The following is a 14,539-nucleotide window of genomic DNA, read 5'->3' as shown; positions in this document are numbered from 1 at the left end:
GCTTGTGAATTGAATAAGGCTCAGTGGTAAATGCAACAGCGGCGTGTTTTAGGAATTATTCCTGCGGCATTTGTGCAAAAAAGCGGACGTCGGTAGCGACGAGGGCTCGGCGGAGCGTTTTCAAGCCGGGCTCGCTCGGAAAGCAGTGGTAAAACGAAGAAGGTGGAATGGTAAATATTTTTTGCGAATACTGGTGCGCCAGAAGCTGGCTGGACTCTTTTTGGGTCATGCGGTGCGAATGAAAACTGTATAATTAATAGCGATGAATTAAATCTGCCCCACATTACGCTTAATTAGCTGACCCCGATGGCACTTACGCATGGTACGTTTTCAAAAAAAAAATAACGTTGACAACAGCATGTGACGGTTCCTTTAATATTACGTGCTCCAAGCTTCCGTAATTAATTCTACTCCCTACAACTTATCACTTCCTCTTAATAGACAAGCTTATCGTTAGAAAATGAAGAAGTATTGAATCGTAACTCAGAATGTGATTTGAGTTTTTGAGTTGGGCGCAGTAATAAGTAAGAATCTTTCTACTCCGGCTCATTGCATTCAAATGAGGAATGCGGGGGAGTAACTTCGTGTCGTATCAAACGTTCATATCCAGCACAAAACCACAAAGCCTCTGGTGGGCACGGAACTGCACGTGAGTGGCGTCATCTCGAAGGAAGGCTTGGAACATGCGGCAGCGCATGCTCTTTTGATTGGCTGAGGGGCCAGGACGAACGCGCGCAACGAAACGTCATCTCTAGCCTCAGTGGAGGATACAGGACGACCGGAATATAAAACAAACAGTTCAAAGATGTGCAATGAAAACTTGTAACTGGCTAATCGTACAGGACATATCTGACCTTACGGACACCACACAAAGCAGGCATGTAGGGCTGCATTCTGGCTTGAGTTGAGCACTGGGCATATTTTGTTTATGGCTCTCATTGCAGACCCGTTGGGCGAATCAATATGTAATCAAAAATTACATTTTATCACAGACGGTCCTTTTCATCACCTTTGTTGCCCTCAAGTATGAAAATCAGGAAGAAAACATAAGGAAAACAAAACTTACAGGACGGTTACGACTGTGTAACGAGAGATTCAGCGTTAGTAGCGTTCGTCCTTGTCGTGTCTCCCCCCCGTGATCGTCTCTTTTGCACTACATCTTTTTTCAAGTATGTGTCACCAACTCGCCCAGCAACAAGTTTTATTCAGTGATAGCTGTTTAGGCGTTTAGTCACGTGACCAGTGATGTAGTGTTTAAGTGGTGCACCCCTACCGCAGCCGACGTGACCCCGACGGCGTCCTCCTTTCTCTCGGGCTCAACATGTGACGGGGGCGTGTCCTTATGTGCGGTGGTGTGAGTTTGTGCGTGTGAGTGAGATCAGTTTCAGGCCACTCCCCCCCCGGCGAGGGCGTCCTCAACCTGGGGAATTTAGGGACGAGGAACGACAAAACTCGACTGCGAGTGCAGTGAGGGAATCCCACTTTTGAACTCTGACGCTTCTAAAAATGTAAATAAACCCACTCGTAACCTTCCTCCCAATATCCAACTCCTTTAAATCGTCGGCAGTCTTGTTCTGGTGGTCGGAGAAGGCGTCGTATTAACCGTGGTTCCGTCAGAGAGCGACCCCGAGACCCACACATCCAACAAGTGTGCGACTGGAGAGAGAGAGAGAGAAAGAGAGAAAGGAATTTTAATGAGAGGAAAGGAGGAGAGGTCGTCCGGTGGTAACATCACCCTGGCCTGCTGCTCTACACTGGGCAAAATGGAAGGAGAGGAAAGGGGAAGAGCGAATGGAGGTTGATGATTGCGTAACACAATGAGTAGGCATGGGATGATATCCACACACACACACACACACACTGGCTGGCACTCGCATCGCGGTGAGTAGACGCGCTTGAAATTCATGTCTTGAACACACACATGTGTCATTAACGCATACTGGAGTAGAGGCTCCATGAAAACAGACATGTGCACTCTCACGCATGTCAGACCGTAAACCGTGTGAACCGTGTAGGCAGTGCACAGGCGGGTACCCAGGCCTGTTTCGCGTAAATACTTGAGCACGGCCTTCGTCACACGCCAACCATCAGCACGTTTCGCCCTGGCGTCTAGAAGAGTTTCTTCAGAGAGAGGGCAAGAGTCCAGTTGTCTCACGGTTGCTTCCAGTGTTCTCCTCTCATCAGTGTAGTTCGGACACTCGCACCTATGACATGATTCGCACATTACTCCCCTCGCCGCTTTTGACCACGTAAATTCGTGAAAAGCACGTGCCTTACACTCTCGCAAATACCTTAGCTCATCCTTCATGTTTCTTCATGTTCGTCGCTTGGCTTGGAAATAAACTGCCAGTTGTTAGCGTGAATTAAGTGTGTGCGCTGTCCGTGTTAATTTTTGTCTCGCTGCCGGTTGCTTGAATCGTCCTAAGCGCTCCGATGCCGTCAACATTTAAACAAGTAATCAAACAGAAAAATGCTGCATGGAAGAGCAAGAGAAAAGTGTTGACTTTTGACCAGCCCCGTACCCTTCTATTCTGAGCTCTTGCCCAACATTAACTTTAGTGCCTGCCCGTTCGTACCAAATGAAAATATGTTAAACATCTCTCTGATATGTTGTTGATTAGAAACATATGATCTAGAACCGTGGACCAAACTTACTCTCTGAAAGGCGTACACTGCATTCATAGGCTCGGGCAGGGTTGAGAAGCTTCTTAATACTACAGCGCTGCATTTGGCGATGGAGAGATAGGTTGCGCAAAAAAAAGACATTCAAAAGTGAGGGCAAGACAAGACGAGCGAAAACTGACAACTGAGGTTTATTTGAAGAAAAAGCAAGCTTACATAGTTTTTCCAGCACAGGCTCAGAACGGTATCAAAAGCAGACGTGAGAAAATGGGGAGTAATGACCTCGTAACTTTCAGGAAATGCACTTCGCTATTATAAAGCCTGATCCATGTGTTAACGCTGCAGCCTGTAGCTCTTTTCTCGGTGAAATACGCTTCGAGAAGTTATCGTGCTGCTTTGTCCTTGCAATTGCGCAGAATCGATTTCCTTTAGTAGGGTTGGGGTTTATGCGTGTTTAACGTCCCAAACCGATTCAGGCTACGAGGGACGCCGTATTGGAGGGCTCCGGAATAATTTCGATTACCTGGGGATCTTTAACGTGCACTGACCGCGCACAGAACACGGGCCTCTAGGCTTGCATTTGGGTGCCAGGCAGTGTTTCAGTAGGTGACGATGCTGTGCGATGCCAGTGCACGTTAAAGAACCCCAGGTGGTCGAAATTTCCGGAGACCTCCACTACGGCGTCCCTCATAGCCTGAGTCGCTTTGGGACGTTAAACCCCCATAAACCATAAACCAGTAGGCGACGTTGCTCCTGGCCTTGCTCTCAAATTGACCTTTCATGCTCACCAATGCCAACATTGATACAGCGCAACCAATCTTTCGATCGCCACTAGCCAACTTTCCCAAAAACGTGTACTGGTGCGTTGCATTTGAGAAGAGTGCATTTATATTTCTAAATAAAAATAGGAAATGAACGCCAACTAAGTTCTTGTAAGAAAACACGGTGTTTCGAAACCTAGAGAGGAATTCACAGGGCCATTAGATGTATGACATGAAATTAGCAGCGCAACAGACGGGACATAGGAGACACACCAGCGCTGACACTACCAACTGAAGGAAGTAATTGTAGCAACAACATTATATACCACAGTTTGAAAACACACAAAAACTTTAAAACCATGGAGCAAGACTCTTCGCATCCTCAGCCATCAGGAAACCTAATCGCTCTTCTTTTCAGGATTAGAGAAAAAGTTCTGGCGCAGTCTGTTCCTCTGCGATGAATTGTCAGCTCTGGTGTGTGTCTTCTAAGTCCCGTCGGTTGCACTGCTAATTGTATGTTTCGAAACCTGCTTATTTTCTTCATCAAGGTGCGACTGCGGGCGAATTACAGCCTGGAGACCGCCCTTACAAAAACTTCTTTAGACAGTCTATAGAGTGTCCGTAGACTTTTGTATATAAAGTCTATAGACTGTCTATAGACAAATCCTGAACGTTAGTCAAGGGGCAATACAAATAATCCTATAGACAGTCTATAGACAATCTATAGATTTATGGTCATACACATTTAGGAGACTTTTTTCTATAGACTTTCTACAGACTGAGTAGACAAAAAGAAATATTCATAGGAAGGCAATAGAGTCTATAAGAAGTGTATACACTGTCTATAGGCCGTTTTATAAGGGCAAGCTTGAGTCATATCACACTCAGCAGAGGATGTATAATGTTAATTGCTACCTCGGAACCCTTCCCTCTTCTTGCACCTACGGTTGAGGTTCAGTGACCCGGAGATCGACTACACGTGTGTCTTAAAATCAAGCTGCAGTTCTCTCGCAATCACAGACTGCGAAAGAAGCCGAGTAAGTTTAAGAACGTCGTGTTTCTTTTTTTTCTTACAATACCTTCGTAGGTGTTCATTTACTACACGAATTTGCATCTCCAAAAAGATGGACCTCTGTCGAATTTTTTCATTTGAAATTACCTTTCTGTATAAGCTTACTCGTCGACTGCACTCTACCTTTACATAAATGAAACCAGTTACTTGGAAACCAAGACCGTGCTCAACATCTGGATACGCAGCGTCATTTGCAGCTTCTAGTTAAAGTAGCACGAACATGCTACCTGAAACTAGCATCCCTTTCAAAACACTGTTGGTCATGACGAACATGAAAATTTATTCGAAGAAAGTTTCTGCTGATATAGAGGGAACGTTATAAAGAGGAAACCGACGAGCTTAGCGTCATTTGAGGCTGCTTGCTTTCTTTTTTCGTTATCGTCACTCTTTTTCAATGACATAAGGAGCTGGCACATCCCAGACGTCGCGACACTGATGTTGTCTTGCAAGTTCTGACACATTTTTTTCAAAGGCGTTGAGGCTTGTTTTTGCTAACATCTGTTATTTCTTCTTTTAAAAGCATAAGAGTCTAGTTATTGTCGATAAGCGATGACTTCAACTGCTACTTATAGCACTAATCGTGCCGTCATTGTGGAAAGTGCAGGGAATACGTAACACATTGGATTATCTATGCACAACGCACGTGTGTGTCAGATCTGAGGTTTTCTTTCTCTGGGCCGTTTTGACCTTTCGTCACAAAAGCAATACTCGTTAAGCTTTCATCAACATTAACGGACTGACCAAACTAAAGAAGTGCAAGTGAATCACATTTGGCTTGAAATATACCAGGAGCCTCATAATGGTCATGGCACACGTTAGTCTTCACTGCTGCTCTTAACGATGACAGAATGGTACTCAGCATGAACTCCGCGACTGGGTACTCGCGATCCGCAAACATCCATCACCCCAATTCTCCGCACACACAGCACTGAGCATCACTTGGCACACCACAAGGACACCAGGCGCATTGTCAACACCAAGCTGACCAGGACAGTAAAAGAGCTCGGCGAGCCACCAACGCAGCCGTTCGGATCAATGCCGTCCATGCGGAAGCAGTTCCTACGTATCCTGTTCAACTCGTTGGCGCAGGTCACTCCCGTTACGCGCCCATCGCACGCACAGTCCAGGAGTCTGTGGGCCTTCTCCATTCGCACCAGGATGCGGACACTGTTCCGGCAGCGGTTCGAGCAGTTCTCCGCCACACCGTCGAGCACCTCGTGGCAGAAGCGCTGGTAGTAGTGCCACGCCACCGAGCACACCGGGTCCGAGACGCACTCCTGGGCCAGCTGGGAACACCGCGGTCTTGAGGAGGACGCAGAGGTCGCCGAAGACGGCGAGGAGGCGATCAACGTCAGGCCTCCGGGCAGCTGGAAGCCCGCGGTCGCGTTACTGGCGGCGGTAGAGCAGGGGGATCTCTGCCACCAGCAGGGCGCCAGCCGCAGCCTCAGCGCTCGGCAGAACTCGTCCGAGCCGCACTCGCAGCCGATGTACGCGTAGCCTTCCTCCGTGCTCGCCAGGGAGACGAGGGACTGGCGGCAGTGGACCGAGCAGCGGCCCGGCGTGCGGCCTGCCAGCTCTCGCTTGCAGTCCAGGCGATGACCGTGGAAGGCCATGCCGCAGGTGAGCCGGCCGATGCAGACCTGCTCCGCCTCCTCGCACGTGAGGCGGCGGCGCGGAGACGCCGGCAGAGCGCTGACAGCGCCCCCGCAGTCCCCGCCGCTGACGCCGCCGCTTCCAAGCACCACGATGAAAAGGTTGGCGAAAAGCACTAGCATCCGGTTGTACTGAGCAGGGTCTGGCTTGAAGAACAGTCGCGTGGAGACACTCACCATTGGGGGCTGAAAGCGTTGACTGGAAGTGAGTCTGACATATCACCGATCCAGTGTCTCACGCCCACCGGTTCTTCACAGTCGTTTCGAAGTCAAGCCCAAGGCACGTCGATGTTTGAGTCGTTGCGATTGAGCGGAGAAGCACTCACTCTGGAAGTATTCACTTCCGTTATTTATGCCCTGGGGGACAGCAGATGATAAAGCTGCAAGCGCCGTTGTTTGAGACTAAACTTAACACTCATCTGACACGCGCTTTAAAAAAGCGCTTTTTCGTAAATGGGTCCTGTAGACAGTCTGTACATCAGTTTGCACCTTTCTTTCTTGCTTTCTTTCCAATAAGCTAATTTTCTTTAGAGTAACAGCCGAAGAAGATCCCTCACCATGAAGTGAACGATGTGATGGTATCAACAAAAGGTCATTTTCTAGCTGAAATAGTCTATTTCCCTCAAAAGTACTCTGGGACAAAAAAAGAAAAGATGCGACGTTAAAATGTCAGCAACGGCAATCAAGTTGCGAAACAGGCGGAGACCAGTACTATTCAAGACGATGGTTATCGTTTGTGCCCTTCCCTAAACTAAAAGTTTCGCCACTACCTATTGCCGTTTACGCCAACAACACCGTATTTCCATAAGTCGATGTCCCGGGGACAACAGGTACTTTTTTCTGTGGTTAAGAACGCTTCATCATCCGGCTTTTTGTGACGGCCTTCTGGAGCGCTCTTTTTCAGTATACAATTTGATCACTTTGTCACCACGACCGACCGTTTTTGACTTGCACCTTGCCTAAATAACAGTGCCAGCTTCCTTGAACATATGCGCAATAACTGAACATGCAACAGTATGAGCTACTAGACCGCTGCACACTTGCGTGCTTGCTATGCGTGCTTGCAGGCCTGTTGCGGCTTTGTTCAACAGCTTTCATCGAAGGACTGGATTAGTCACAGCAGACTCAAGGCAAAATGACGTGCTCATACGTTGGATGTCGCTCATCATGATTGTTAACATGATTGTTAACACATCATATTCCAAGAGTAGAAAATACGGGTTGACTTTCTTCTCTGTGTAGAAGGCGAGAACCGTGTTTCTTGCTGCTTGAGGAATTTTTCGTAGTGGTGGAGTTTTAGATTTTTTTTATGGCAGCACCTTTTTACGGCACAACACGTCTTCGGCTCATGTCCGCTTCTGCGTCCAGTAGAGCTTATTCAGCAGGATGTTGAAACCTCGAAACGACAGCTCAGTAAGCAGTCTTGTTCACGTGCATTTGAAAGGCTTCAGAAGACACGTACGCAGTTCGCCGTATCAATTCATGTGATACGCTACCTTGCACTGGTGTTCATCCAAACGTCTTTTCTGTAGCGTTGTACACATAACACTTTGAGTCCAACTGTCCCAGAGAGGACGCAGCGCCGGAAGGAGGTGTCTTATTGCAGAACAGGAAATAGATACGTCCTATAAATATTGGCGTACTGTGATGTTTTTGCAAGTACTAGTCGTGCATTAGGCCGCGACTTTGTGCATTACGGGCATGGCTTTTACAATCGCAGTTTAAGCCACAAGTATATCATCATCATAAACAACCTGACTACACCCACTACAGGACAAAGGTCTCTTTTATATCTCTCAAATTAACCCTGTCTTCGGGCGTACAGTCGCGAGTTTATGTCACGACACTCACACTTTTATGGCTGGCCATATTGATGGCCGAGGTGATGTTCCTACGTGAATGTTATTTATCACATAGGAAGCTGAATGCGCAGGGTAACATGAAAGAGCGGCGCCTTGTTTTCAACTCCACAATCATGTCACTTAAAAGCAGCCATGAGAAACGTGTGATCACGCCTCCATGGGTATTATATAGCACTCTCTTAATTTTAGCAGCGCTCCCTTCGTGAACATTCGGCGCCCTTATATTTAAAGCACCCTCATCAATCTAGAATAAAACATTAATAGAACTCAATATTTACCCTCATGACCTTCACGCTTTCAGCTTCATTTAGAGAACATTTCCTCGCTGCCATCGTACCATCAAGTCTCTTTCACCGAGCAGAAAATTCTTATATCTGTTCTTTTACAACTGAAATCTTACTTTTATTCTTCAGCTGCTCCTTCCCGGAGACAGACCTTCGTTTAACTATGATATACTTTCTTACTTCATACTTTAATGAATATTCAGATTTCGTTCGCGTGTTTTGACAGTGACAGCATTACAAAGCATGGAAGTGCGACGCGACGTCACTATATGTAAGCTGTCTGTGCCCTCGAAGGCTTCCTGTTTATTCTTTCTTGAACACTGGCGACAGGCTGCCGGTAAAATCGCTGATTTGAATGCTTCTGCTTACAGTCTTCTTCCACTAATGTGCTACCCACAACTGATACTAATAGCAGCTCACGTGTTTCGCAGTTTACAGAACTTGAGCGACTAGTTGGGTCAAAGTGTGTCCACTTTCTAACGAACGCTTCAAGCTGAGACTAGCCGAAATTTTCCTAGTATAAATTAGTTTAAGATCACAATATGCAGCTGCTGGTTGTTATTTGCATTCAGCACGAACCGCCACAACAATAAGAGAAGGCGAAGCCGCTTGGGGTTCCTAGCGACGTTTCTAGAGAGCACGATATTTTCGAATATTCACGCGCGCTCGCTTTAGACTTATTTCAGAGCAAAAGGAGGAAATAACGTCTCAACAGCAAATAGACTAGTTCTGCAAGCGACCCAAACTGATGTTGGAGTTGGCGTGCCGCAAAGAAGCTATTCCTGGATTTATAAGGTTAGTATGTTAATTCTCTCTTTTTACTGCGCAGCTTCTTGTTTGTGATCGGAAATCCAGTGATTTTTTTAACGTTCACTGACCACGGAAGACATTTAACTGGCGGATGTCCTTCTGGGAACCTATCCCCTGCATCACATGCGGCACTGACGCAAAGCGCCTGTGACCTCTTGCTCCGAACCACTCCACCTTCAGGACCCGTGGGTTCATTAAAATTCACAGAGATTCACTTAGTGCACCTTACACAAGTTTTTTTTTTTCATAGTAGGGACGCTGCAGGAAGCCTGGGTGAAACTCGTCGCGAATGCCCGCTTAACTCGTGTTTTGCGCACTGCTGGCAAGGTCTTAACTTTTTTGCCAGTAATCTGTAGCTTTTCTTAAACTCTTGTTCACGGTCTTTTCTCACTAAACGCCGTGGCAGAAGCATTTAAATAGCAGTATTCTCATATCCATAACATTGTGCGTGAACACATATTGTCCAGCGAGGAACAAGTCTTCCTACCATACCAGGACTGATAATCCCTTTTTTTCGCCCTTCTGTTTGAAGCAGCTTGAGTCACACCATGCCTTCCTGCTTCCTGCCTGACACAAAGAGCACTGACAAGCACAAAGTCTAACTAAAACACAATCAGTGCCTCAGAATTAGTTGCTCAGCACGTCATCTTCACTTCACTCTGCGCGGGAGCCGACTTGTCTCCAGCAGTCGAGCAGCACCACCAGCGAAACTTGCGAGCGCGGCCGAGCACACCTCCACCGGCAACTCCGGGAAGCAACAAGCACGGGAAACTTCGGGGACCGTCGTGCCAGAGCTCCGCTCCCTGCGGGAGCCGGGGATGGAATGATCGGCCGCGTGGAGCGCACTCCCCGAATCCCGGAGCTCCCGCGCCTCCGCGAGGGAAGTAGGGAGCGCCGTGGAGAGGAAGAGAACGAGGGAAGAAGAAAGAAGGCACTGGAGAGAGAAACTAGAGAGGGAGAGAAAAACTAGACAGGCAGAGAAAGGATGTGGTCAGGGTCCGCGTCTGTCTGGAAAAGAAATGAAATTTGGAAATAATGTTCAGGCGAAGGAAGGAAAGACATAAATGACCTAGTCCGGGAACGGCAGAAGGGAAAGGGAGGACACTTTATCCGAAAAAAAACCTGCAAGTGTGGGGAAAAAAAGAAAAAAGTGAGAGTGGAGGCCTCTTAGACCTATATATCGACCTCTGCGAGCAAAAGAAAAGAATGCACTGGAGAGGAATCGGCTAAAGCGTTTATTTCTTCTTTAGACGAGGGCGTAACGGAAGAAAGGGCACACTGCGTACCGTGAAGTACGGCTCGCCGTGTAATATAAGCGCTGATCTAATGTTTTTCTTTGCCCGTTTTTATTCTGCATTGTCTTCACGCTATATCGACAGTGTGCAAGACCGCCTTTTTTTTTATCTCGCTCTTTCTATCGAGTTTGTCCTTGCCGCAATTTAATAAATGTGGTTTCGGTGCCTGCGGCAGCGTGAATAATAAATTGTGATCAACGCTGGTCGAACTAAGTTTAGCGGGCGAATAACGTTGAGGCGGTGAATGGCGAGAGTAGGAGGCGAAGTAGAAGGAGCACAGACAATGCGATCAAGACGGAAGAGTGATTGTCCCCGGCTGATAGGCAAACGAAAACACGGAGCACAAAGAGTCTGGGCGTATAGCCGGTGAAGAGGGAGGTAATGTGCGCCTTACTTCGGCGTCCCATTTTCGTGCGACAGTTGTTCTTTCTACTTTTCCTCCGTCTTCGTCTCATCTGTCACCACTGTTTGTCCAGAAGAACCTTAGAAAGCGTGTGGAAGTGTATGGGGTAATTCGCGGTTAGGCGCTTCGAGGCGACATTGCGTTATATATCTTTTCCTGGATTGCTTCTTTCCTTTTTGCCTTCTCTGTGAATAGTTTTCCTCCTTTGCATGACCTGCTTTCCCGCAGTATCCCTACCGCTCCTAGGTTTCTCCTTCCCTTTACACTACGCAGCTACGCGAACTCCCCTGAACGATCTAATGTCGCGCAAATAAAACACGCAGGTTAATGCCGCACGGGCTCGCAAGCAGTGTTTTCAATCTTCCTTTTCCACGCTGCCTGGCTGCCGGCACCGAGATTCAGCGCCCGCCTTTTCCGGGAAAGCCTCATGCATTATCTCAGCTCCGCTCTTCTGTAATCTCGTTCAAACGGTGGTCTGTCCCTTCCCGGTCTCCATCTTGTTATGAGCGTAGGTACCCTCCATCCTTTATCGATCCGCTTGGGCTCTCAGCGACACACACACACACACACACACACACACACACACACACACACACACACACACACACACACACACACACACACACACACACACACACACACACACACACACACACACACACACACACACACACACACACACACACACACACACACACACACACACACACACACACACACACACAAACGCGGCCGCATATACTTGGCTTCTTCGCTCGCTGCCCAATCCGCTTTAGTCGGTGCAGTACGCATTCTTGGTCCATTTGTGCAGATCACGTCAGCCTTGAGAGCTCGGTCGGCTTCTCCAAATTTTTTTTTCTTAACTTACTTCTCATTTTTCTCTCCAATTTTTGTGTGTCTATGTTCTTGCACCGCATACTTTTGTTTTCTTCTATTTACGCAACGTGTCCTTTTGTAGTTTTTCAGGGTAATCAGATTATCCCCTTTTAGACTTCCCGCTTTAGCATCTTCCACCCTGTTTTCCCTTTTTAATTTGGGGGAAACTCTTGCCATGCTCTCCCGTTCTATCGGTACGAAGAAGTCTCAACGCGCTCCGTGCGTCAAGTTTAACTCAAAAGCGACTAGGCCATTGTAGTTTATGCTACGTCCCGGTGTTGTCTTTGCAGTGCGCCAAATGCCTAAGGGAGCAAATAACCCTGACCATCGTGCTCCGTAGATTCGGATCGCCGAAATTATTCTAAGATGTCCACAACATAATTCAACAACCACGGTACTAAAGAAACTTTTGGCGAAGACTATGCGTAATGAGCGGAACGGATGACAGCACCGCCTTTCTAGTGGAAACAACTGTAGACTCTTCGAGAAGCGCCATTTGCCATGGGTAAAGACCTATGAACTCATACCCATGCTCATACCCATGCAAGTTTCGTTTTTGTAAAGCATACCAGAATCCGGCACTGTTTCTCGTTTTGGCAAGAAATGCACTGAGTATGCTATAGCTACGTCATCAGGACATCGAATTCAGTGCGCTTTGTTGGAAGTCTGAAGGGTCTCTATAAATATTTTCACTAGTCAATTATTTTATTTCAAGAAGCGCATTTCACAATTTCTAGACGGCTAACTGCGTTGCTGTGGGCATTCAGGTGCATTTCCATCGCTAGAAAAGGGTCTCCAGTATTGCGGTTTTTGTATCGTCTGCTACAGCGAGACTTCTCACGTCATTCACGGCGTCATCGTAAAAGTTATTATCAACAATTCATTGTTTTGATGCTGTTCTGATTGTTGCTCGAAACAAGTGGTCCTAGCGGATAAGAAAGATATATAAAACGCATAAACAAAACGCTGACGCAAACTAGGTAGTTGGCGCCAGTCCTATATATGTGTATTCTATGTCACTGTCTTTTCGCTAGGATTTTTTCATTACGCAACATGTACCAACCAGCCCAAATCAAGGTGTTATTGCTCACAACAGCTTAGCTTACGACATAGGCAATGACTATCAGCAGGCGATGAACAAGGACACGTAAAGAGAAATTTGCTCTAATCTCCTACCATTTCATCACCTTTACATCCGATTCGTTTATTGGCTGCTACTTTATTCACTCACTCAAGTAATCACCAAAAGTAACAAGCATAAATGTTCGGTGACCTGCATGTAAAGTGCTGTGACGAGAACTAAAAGGGTTTTTGTTGCAGTGCGTCACACATTCGCGTGGGTCTCTAGATGGCAATCAAGGCGGAAAGCTGGGCTAGTTGGTGTTTCATCATGAATTAAAAGACTAGCGCATATAACAAAGACACAGACATAGAAGTAGACAGGACGAGCGCTAATCCTGTCTACTTCTATGTCTGTGTCTTTGTTATATGCGCTAGTCTTTTAATTCTAGATGGCAAGAACTCCAACAGTTGCTGTCATCACTTGGCGGGAAGAATGGAATTGAAGTGGTTTTATATATACGCTTGCGCACAGACCACCTTACAATAAGAAACTTGGTCATGACGTCCGTGCTCACGAGCGGCCCAAACGTGCCATTCGCAAGTGGCACAGCCAGAGGTCTTACTCGATCAGCACGTTCTTCGGACATCGCTACCGCAACTGGAGGAATCGCTTCTTCTCGGGCGAAAATAGACGGAGATAGAGCACGAACGTCGAGCGTGGCTGGCATCCGCATCCTGGGGCTTCCTTTACCAAACTGCGATCATAGACATAGTGCGGCGGCAGCTTGAAGGTGATTGTGGGCGCATTAAGCCGCCCGCTTTGCGGACGAACTTTGTTATTTAGCAATGATGCTGTTGTGGTTGGCGGCAGACAGAATTTTGTATAACACAAAGGGAACCTGCTTGGAGCCGCAGTGCGCAAAGCAGTGCCATTCGATTGTAACAAAATCGCCCCTTGCTGTGCGGCGCGAAATTTTGTGCTTTCAGTAATGCGTTCTTACTTATTATACAGAGGTTAAATGATGTTCTGTATGCTGATCATGTCCTTATGAGGGCATGGAAGGTTCCTTATTTACGACAGAAAACAGTTTAATGCCAGGAAGAGCGGAGAGATTGGCCAGAGTAACATGTCTTGGGCCGAGCACTTGCTGACCTGCTCCACTGTAAGGCTAATCCTACCCGCTTCATGAAACCACTATCCCCAACACCATCATAATATACCGTCCAAAAATTGCCTCGGCCGACGGTATTTCACGTCGTCCAGGCGGGGCATTGGGAAAAGTTTTCAACTAGCAATAGTCGCTCCTCAGTCGAGACTTCATGGGATGCGACACGGCTTGCTGCTCGTTACTGCAGAAGCAGAAAGGGGGTGATATAGAAAGAGGGAGGAAATGAGGATGGTAGGTAATGAACAAAATGATTTGCGTCAGATGCAACAGTCATATGCGCACGAATTGATTAATTTCTGGGTGGACTATTAGGTGGCTATATTTGTCAATTACTGAAATAGAGTATGTAGATAGATTTCAAGTGCTTGACAGATCGGCATTTATATGTCAAAGCTGCGCCGCGAGCTCTCAAGCGCACGATGGTTGACGGCTCCGGAATAAGTTCGATCCCCCGGGGTTCCTCAAAGAGACCATTGAAGAAAACAACGTTTTGTTCTGAGTAAAAAAAAAATCGATGCCTTGGCTCTTTCTAGCCGTATTGATCTTAGCTCGGCTGTTGATACCGGCCAACTTCGCTTCGTCCTCAATGTCATTTTCACTTGCTTCCGAATCTCATACCTAGGCATTTCTGCATTTCTACTTCACCAAAATGAATACCCTGTGACTGAAAC

At 47.0% G+C, this 14,539-nt stretch overlaps 1 protein-coding gene and 1 non-coding gene across 2 annotated transcripts; both read right to left on the bottom strand.

Moving 5' to 3' along the window:
- Positions 1-5,390: 5,390 nt before the first annotated feature.
- Positions 5,391-6,609, bottom strand: LOC144134539 (growth arrest-specific protein 1-like). The gene has a single exon (XM_077667446.1). The coding sequence runs from the start codon at positions 6,285-6,287 to the stop codon at positions 5,391-5,393; it is 897 nt and encodes a 298-aa protein (XP_077523572.1). The 5' UTR covers positions 6,288-6,609.
- Positions 6,610-13,908: 7,299 nt separating this feature from the next.
- LOC144135579 (U4 spliceosomal RNA) lies at positions 13,909-14,051 on the bottom strand. Its single transcript, XR_013315529.1, has one exon. It is a non-coding gene; the product is annotated as a U4 spliceosomal RNA (small nuclear RNA).
- Positions 14,052-14,539: the final 488 nt, after the last annotated feature.

This window comes from Amblyomma americanum, chromosome 5 (genome assembly GCF_052857255.1).
Source record: "Amblyomma americanum isolate KBUSLIRL-KWMA chromosome 5, ASM5285725v1, whole genome shotgun sequence".
NCBI lineage: Eukaryota > Metazoa > Arthropoda > Arachnida > Ixodida > Ixodidae > Amblyomma > Amblyomma americanum.
This window is presented reverse-complemented; position numbering and strand designations above follow the sequence as displayed.